This window comes from Xyrauchen texanus, chromosome 24, assembly GCF_025860055.1.
Source record: "Xyrauchen texanus isolate HMW12.3.18 chromosome 24, RBS_HiC_50CHRs, whole genome shotgun sequence".
NCBI classification, from domain to species: Eukaryota; Metazoa; Chordata; class Actinopteri; order Cypriniformes; family Catostomidae; genus Xyrauchen; species Xyrauchen texanus.
In genome coordinates this window covers 10346951-10355498 of record NC_068299.1, presented here as the reverse complement: position 1 = coordinate 10355498, position 8548 = coordinate 10346951, and the positions used below count along the sequence as shown (strand labels likewise).

At 39.6% G+C, this 8548-nt stretch overlaps 1 protein-coding gene across 4 annotated transcripts; it reads right to left on the bottom strand.

Moving 5' to 3' along the window:
* Positions 1-524: 524 nt before the first annotated feature.
* LOC127618121 (protein salvador homolog 1-like) lies at positions 525-8215 on the bottom strand. Of its 4 annotated transcripts, none has more exons than XM_052090404.1 (6): positions 7703-8212; positions 7303-7537; positions 4375-4833; positions 1993-2263; positions 1701-1850; positions 525-1338 (listed from the first exon to the last, which is right to left on the bottom strand). In XM_052090404.1, the coding sequence occupies exons 2-6, from the start codon at positions 7394-7396 to the stop codon at positions 1125-1127; spliced, it is 1188 nt and encodes a 395-aa protein (XP_051946364.1). In that variant the 5' UTR covers positions 7397-7537; positions 7703-8212; the 3' UTR covers positions 525-1124. The 4 variants fall into 4 exon arrangements, with proteins under 4 accessions (XP_051946364.1, XP_051946365.1, XP_051946367.1 ...); XM_052090405.1 differs by having other exon boundaries at positions 7303-7948; positions 8070-8204; XM_052090407.1 differs by adding an exon at positions 1529-1571 and having other exon boundaries at positions 1191-1338; positions 7303-8214.
* Between the last annotated feature and the right edge of the window lie 333 nt (positions 8216-8548).

The following is an 8548-nucleotide window of genomic DNA, read 5'->3' as shown; positions in this document are numbered from 1 at the left end:
TGCGTCTGAATTTGCGTACTGTCAGCGTACATACTGCAATTGATAAAGAATAGAATATGGCTGTTAAAAAAAAAAAAAAAAAAAGTATGTTCTTTTGATATGCAGGTGAGTAGTATGAAAACATTCCCCAGCCATATTTCATACAGGTACATGGGAATTTAAGGTGACCCAAATATGTGAAATAACAACTACAAAAAGAATATACTATGAGAAAAAAGTAAAATTTCTGGACGGTGTTGATGTATAGCTTCTGCTTTGCAAGGCACAACCTGCAGAGGTATATGTAGCACTTACAGTAGAAATTAGTAGTCTGACTCGCGGTTCTCCATGAATTTGACATGTCCTCAGTTCTCATGTGATAGTAAAGTGTTCTGTGAATGTGCACTTCTGAATTTTGCCAGATGCAGTAGGTCATCCTGGTATTTTTTTAAGCCACTCTTTCATGAATATGGGAGTATTTGGACATCCTACTCAATTGACATACTGCTTTTGGAAGTGTGCTTTTTGAGACATGGGGATACAATACAAGTTCCTGGTTTATTTAGTGTTGATGTTCAATACATCTTCCATAATTCACTGTAACTGGAAAATACAGGCAATACCCACTTTAACAAACACAAATGATGTATACTCTCACGTCTTCATCAAAAATGACAATGCAGTCTTAAAAGTTGCAGGCAATTCTTTAGAAAAGGAATCCACTCAAACTACATCTCACAAAGCCCAAGTCACATGACCTGGACTCCGTCCATCAGATCTCCATCCATCAGATTTGCTCTAAATACAAACTATAAATGCAAATAGGACTCTGATTAAGCAGAATACATTGATAACTGATTGCTGTGATTGTCTATACAGACAATGCAGAAGGAGTGAGGCCTGACATTACCCACAGCTGCCAGCAGGCCAGCATATGCACAAAGACGCAGACATTCACAACACACACAGCTTTATAATGGCTGAAATCTATATAGGAGTAAAGTTTAAAGTTCTCAAAAGGCTTGTCAAGTGTCTGTCTTTGGGCTCATTTATGTCTCCCTGCTGCCATTTCAGGGAGCAACTGAGTGTCTGCATCAGCAGCTAAGGCACAAATAAAACTAGAGTTTGGGCATGTCTCAGATGAGTCACATGTTCTGAGGAAAGTTTTTGGTTGGCTGTTGTGCGTACCACTGCTGCCATTGTTTACGAGTGTCAAGTTCAGTGAGCAGCGCTTGTCGATACGCTTCATAGGATTTCACGATACCCTCCAGCTCCTTCATGAAGAGTAGCTTCAGCATCCCCTGATACGTGTCCAGGTCCATCAGCTGGAAGAGCTCCCACTTCAGAATGTGGTCATACCTGACACAGAAAACCCAAAACTGAAAGTTAATGTTTCTGGCCTTAACCAAGCTCTGATGTCTTTCAGGAACCAGACAATGAAAGGTGTAATCTTAGAAACTAAAAGCTCCTGTCTGTTAATTTTGTTTTATGTTGCACTGAACATATACATGTAGTCTCAACCAATTGTGTGAGTTTGGGGAGGGACTACCTGTTTGCTCGACCAATGGAAGTCAGGCAGAGTGTTTTGGAACCTGTATGAAAACCTGTCATTATTTTTGTAATTCTGTTCGGTCCCTCTTGTGGCACAGATATTACTTACTTCACCTTTTAAAAATTAAGGTTAAAGAGAATTTGAGTCCATCTATGAGTGTGAAACGTACTTTAGCGGGGCTCTGGCATACACCTGCAACCAGTCTGGGATCTCGGCTGTGTGAAATGGGTTTGCTGGTACTAGCACAGCCTGATTTCGTTCTGGAGGGCGGGGCTGATAGGTGACTGGCGGGGGAGGGGGCTGGTCATATCTTGGAACACTGAGATAGTTAGAAAGAGCATGTTTACCATTTCAGATATAAAAAAAAATAACACCAAACAGTCTTAGAACATATTAAATGTCTCGACATTCACACACACACACACACTCACTCTCTCTCTCTCTCTCTCTCTCTCTCTCACCTGGGGGCACATGGGTGTCTGTACTGGGCACGTTTGTTGATGTGGTCTACATAGTACACTCCAAACTCAGCTGACTCCACCCTCTCCCAACCCGGCGGGAGCCCCTCCCTCTCCAGCGGGTGGCTCCAATGAGTAGTGTTTGTGTTGTGATCTATGTAATACTTCCTGCCTGGGATTGTCCAATCAACGGTCCAGCCAGGAGGAAGGGCCATGTCCTCCCCACTCATAGTCGTCAGATTACCAACAGACTTTGCTTGCACACGGCCGATTGCTACACAAACACATACACGCAGACGTATTACAGAGATATGTCATTTGCGAACATATGCATTAGAAGCTTTGATTCAAACGTATATCTAGCTTTTATTTTCAATTCTTAAAATGATAGCGAGTAAGAACGAAATGAGATAAGGAGAGAGACAGAGATGTCTAAAGGATTTTGCTATATATTTGACTGCAGTTATGAGTTGCTATTTTTCAGAGGACTAGGAAGAATGTATCCTAGGGGGAAAAAAAACTTACAGTGGGACTTTATCACAGGGTAGAGAAAAAAACAAGCAGGAAAAATCCACATTTGTCTCATTCTGACACACAATGTGTAATACTGCACATGTAGTGAGCACATATAAAGTTAATAGAATATTCCAGGTTCAATACAAGTTCAGATCCATTGAATGGATATTTGGCATAATATTATAAATAAAAAAAAGCAATTTTGAGACGTCCCTCCTTTTCTTCTAAAACCGCAAATATCTAGGTTTCAGTGAGACATTAAATGGAAGTGAATGGGGCCTATTTTTGTAGGGTTTAAAGGCAGAAATGTGCATCTTATATGTTTATTAAAGCCCTTAGATTAACTCTTCTGTTTAAACTTGTGTAATATTTGAGCTATAAAATTGTTTAAACTGTTTTAATCTTTGTTTTAGGATTTACAGTGTTATATCAACATAGCAATGAGGACGTAATATTAGATATAACTTTCTACAGAAAAGGTTGTCACACTAAAATCATGTTAATACACATATCTGAATATAAAGCTTTTTATTTGGCCATTGCATTTTTAAAAGCATGCCACTGGACTAATTTTGCAATATTTATCCCCTTTTCTCCCCAATTTGGAATGCCCAATTCCCACTTCTCCTGGTGGCGCGGTTACTCACCTCAATCTGGGTGGTGGTGGTGAAGTCTCAGCTGCCTTCGCTTCTGAGACAGTCAATCTGCGCATCTTATCATGTGGCTTGCTGTGCATGACACCGCGGAGACTACGCACGTGGAGGCTCATGCTATCCGCGATCCACGCACAACTTACCACGTGCCCCACTGAGATCGAGAACCACTATTCGCGACCACGAGGAGGTTACTCCAAGTGACTCTACCCTCCCTAGCAACTGGACCAATTAGTTTACATAGGAGACCTGGCTGGAGTCACTCACCATGCCCTGGATTCGAACTTGCGACTCAAGGGGTGGTAGTCAGTGTCAATACTCGCTGATCATGACCCCAGTGACAAGTCTACACAAGGACAGATTCTCCAATTCATGGACCTGACACACTACCAAAATAAAGTGTCATTGAGTGGGTTTCCATCCAACTACTTTTATTGCGTATTTTGAAATTGTGTATAAGAAATCAAGCGTTTCCATTCAGGATATGCAAATAAACTACCAAAATTCACTTAAAATTGAATGAGCTAGGCAGAGGTGGATTTTAAAGAACACACAATCCGCCAGAACAGTTTTGAGAATGGGCGCTTCCAGGAATGCAGAGGCTTGTGGAGTTTGGGCATCGCAGCCATTATAGCACTCATTATATCAGATATTACATTAATTCTGCTGTGTACAATTGCTCCAATTCTGCAAATAAAACTCTCCCTAAAGTAAGGAGTTCATTCAGCTGCTCAACCATGAAAAGGCAATTCCCTCAAGATAATATGCATGACATAGCAGATGGAAAATAACGATAATAATATTTTCTTTAGTCTAATTTTTAGAAATGCACTTAAAAAATGTGAAACGTATCGATAGAATCCCAGCTACAGCCACTTTTGTATCTCATGAAGCATGTCAACAGCATATTTGGTCTTCATATAGTGTTTAAGATCAACATAAATAGACACATGGCAGTGTATATAGTAAAGCGCAACTGACTGTCATGTCTGCTATTCCAAGGGGAGTCTATAATAGTATACAAGTATTCCTGTAGCTCAACAAGTAAAGCATTACACTTGCAATGACAAGGTCATGGGTTCCAAGGGAATGCACATTCTGATAAAATGTATACCCTGAATTGCTTTTGATAACATGCATACATACATTTAAAGATAATTGTGATGCGTTTCTGTGTAAATTTGGGCTGGTGCTCACTTCATGATGTGCTACACACCTGGGGGTGGGCGACTGTGTGGCTGGGGCGTCTGAGGGTGAGGAGGGTTTTGCTGGTAGTTGAGTTCATTATGCTCATAGTACCTGTAGTTTTCATTAAAGTGGTCTGGCCTGCGTGCTTGTCTGGGTGGGTTATTGTAGTATGGCTCTGGAGGGTAGTAATACGGAACACTGTCTCCATTCTCTGTTACCGAACCAGCATCGCTGATGAAGGACGGTGAGGAAGATGAGTAATCATGATCAAGGTGCGGCGGAGCAGACAGTCGATGACTTTCCCTGCGCCAGACCTCGAGAGGCGTCCTTGGAGGTCCATTACGCAGGAAACTCTTGGGGGCACTGACATCCCCTACAGAATTAGAGGAATATGGACCTGCACTGGACACCCCAGCCGGAACTGGCTCCACCAATGGTGCTTCACGGCGTAGAAATGTTGGATGCCGGATAAATGAGGGCATCAAATCTGAGAATTTAAATTTGTGGGTTTAAAAGGATAGTTCACATTTGTTGTTCCATACTTTGACACTCAGTAAAAACACAGAAAGCGATGTCAGGCAGAATAGACTTTATTCCGGCTAGCGCCATCTTTGATTTTGGATTGACAACGAGGCTGCGAGGGATACACTAACAGTCTCTTCAAAGGGCTGTACTGCAGTTTAAAGTGTTTTTAGAACATTCTGCGGACAAAACATTGATAAAATATCTGTTCAAGAACCAGTCCAGTATACAAAGATATCCTGACAACACGAGTAGTGTAAAGTCAGACGTGATCTGCCATTGAAGAGACTGCAAGTCTATCCCTCAAAGCCTCATTGTGATGGCACTAGCGTGACAGCCTCATTCACCATCCACTTTTTAAAATAATAATAAAAAAATTAAAAAAAAGAGTAAATGAAACAATGACAATGACAGCCTCGTCAGTCCCTTACTTTCTGCCTTTTGTAACATAGAAAAAAGAAAGTCATATGGGGTTAGAACAATATAAGGGTGAGTAAATAATGACAATACTTTAATTTTTGATTGAAATATACCTTATCCCAACACTTACCTAGTGTGTCAGTGGGTATGGGCAATGTCAAAACATCTACAACACCATTTAGCCACAGTTTGTAAAGAATGCTTAAGATCTCATATATTTTTTAATTTATACCCAGAAAACCATAAACAGTTATAAACAAAATTGTTTAAGTGATGCAAAACATAGTTGCTCCAGCTGTGCACACCATGGGCCTGTGGGACATGAACTGCAGCCAACTGAAAAACCTCCAGGAATATTCCAGGTTTAATACAAGTTAGGCTTAATCAACAGCATTTGTGGCATAATGCCAATTAATTACCACAAAAAAATGTATTGACTCGTCACTCCTCTAATAAAAAAAAAAAATAATAATAATAAATAAATAAATAAAAGAGCAAAAATCAGGAGTAAATTGTGCAAATATTTGGAGGGTTTAAAAGCAGAAAAGTAGGGGGCCTGGGTAGCTCAGAATGTATTGACGCTGACTACCACCCTTGGAGTCATGAGTTCAAAACCAGGGGGTGCTGAGCGACTCCAGCCAGGTCTCCTAAGCAACCAAATTGGCCCGGTTGCTAGGGAGGGTAGAGTCACATGGGGTAACCTCCTTGTGGTCGTGATTAGTATTTCTCCCTCTCAATGTGGCAAGTGGTAAATTGTGCATGGATCGATGAGAGCCTCCACATGGAGTCTCCGAGGTGTCATGCACAATGAGCCACGTGATAAGATGCGCAGATTGACTGTCTCAGAAGCGGAGGCAACGGAGACTTGTCCTCCGCCACCTGTTACTCATTGAGGTGAGTAACCGGGCCACCAGGAGGACCTACTAAGTAGTGAGAATTGGGCATTCCAAATTGGGGAGTAAAATAAATAAAAGCAGAAAAATTAAGCTTGTAATTTTACACCACCACTAACATAACTTCTGTGCTGTTAAATCATCATTTTTATGGTCGTTTTAGGGTTTGTGGCATAATGCCGCCATGGCAACGCAATTCTAAAATTGGAAATAACTTTATCCCCCCCAAAAGTTAATTTGTGACTTAATCACACTAAATACATTTTAGCATGTATATTGAGATCGTCTTGTGGCTATACTTATGAAACAGTGAGTATTTTAACATGAACTTAATTGATTGGCCCCATTCACTTCCACTGTAACCCAGATTTTCTTTTTTAAAAAAGAAGGGAAAAATAATTTCTCCTGCCATCTGGCAAGAGGTAACAAAGCATTCGGGCCCTCACAGCCAAACTGTGTAACAGCTTCTTCCCCCAAGCCATCAGACTCCTCAATACTAAGAGACCTGGCTGCAACCTCAATAACTGCTATGTCCATAGAACACTATTTCATAGTATGTGTGTGCGTGCATTCAGCATTTTCAGAAAGTGTCATCTTTTTGCACTTCTCTTTTAGATTAGGAATGTGTACTGGTCGGCGCTGCACTGTCTCTAACAGTGCCTATTGTCCCGTTCCTTTTTAGTAATTATGGTACTGTCCTGTACTTATTATGTAGGAATGTGTAGGTCTTATTTACTTTGTGTAGTCTCATGTGGTTCTGTGTTTGTTGTTGTTTATGTAGCGTCATGGTCCTGAAGGAACGTTGTCTCGTTTCGCTGTGTACTGTACTTACTGTATAATGTTGAACGACAATAAAAACCACTTGACTTGACAATTTTTTGGAATTAAAGGAGGGACAAATATATATATATATATATATAATTTTTTTTTTAAAGAAAAGTAGAGACAAATCGATTTTTTTAAATCAACATTATACGATAAATGCTGTAGATTAAACTTCATTTGTTTTAAACCGGAATATTCCTTTAAACGAGTCATCATTAAAATACGTAGTTTAATACTGGATATAAATAATCCATATTTTGTTGGTTTTGTCTGGCAGAATGACAAAAGTGACTTACTTCTCAGCAACGGGGACGTTTCTTTCTTCACGTATTTGCCCTGAACTTCGGCTGGCTTGGACGCTTCGTTTTTACTCTTCTTTCTGGAGAGCATCGTTAATCCGAATCGATTCCGGACAGATAAAATTTCGGTTTCATCCTGAAATCCGAGTCGGAATTCGCAATGACAAGCAGAACAGAATCTATTTCGGAGCGATTAGCCCGATAGCTAGTTGAGAGTCATCATGGCTACATTCTGAAATAAAAATAAAATAAAAAAAAATTAGCGATTAGTGGTACACAGCAATTTAACGCATAATTCGCTGTTTTAGATGAACACTGTGCACTTTATAATGATTAATTGATGTCCCTGCTTTCGTTCCCTACATTTCGCAAAGAAAACAGCACGATAAACTTTTACCATCTGAATCGTCCAGCCCAACTATACCATTAACCTCTCCCTCCGAACCCAGATCAGCTCTCTTTCAGCATATATTCCCAGATCAGCTCTCTGTAGCCGTAACTCCAGCCCTCTCCCTGATCCTAGATCTGCTCTCCCAGTTCTCCTTCTCAGCCAGTTCCACTGTCTAAGTCTTTCTAGTCGGTCCACTGTCGACCATTTTTGGAACGCTCTCGGGAAGCTATTTCCAGTCATGACAGTCCCATTCTACTTGAATGGAAAAATACCAAAATCTCAAAAACGGTTGGTCAAGATTACGATCAAAGAACATATTTTAAATCAGCAATAAAATCTGACAATATTGGAATCATAAATTGTGATTCTTTACCTCATATTACTAAAAAAAAAAAACGTCCCGACTTGTATAGCTAATTCTCGAGTTAAGTGTAAGGCGATGTCTGTATTTAAAAGGTAATTTGCTTTTTTTAACGGTAAGGCGGGACTTCCTGTCTACATCCGTTAACCGTTCACATTTCTCCCATTCATTTTAATAGAAGACTCCGTCTCTGTTAAAAAAATCTCTAAGTCAACAGTGCATTGTGGGAAAATTTAGATCTCGCTCCAACTTTGAGTTTTTTTTTATTGTTTTACAGAACTGTGATGATTAATCAAATTTATTAGATTCAATGTTAGTAAGACATAAAAACTAGGCAGATGCATATTTAATGCTTTCAAAATGAAAACGCATACTTTCTATTTTCTAAAACTAAATATATTCATATCAGTTATATATATATATATATATATATATATATATATATATATATATATATATATATATATATGTTTTTTTATTTTTAAGAAAAG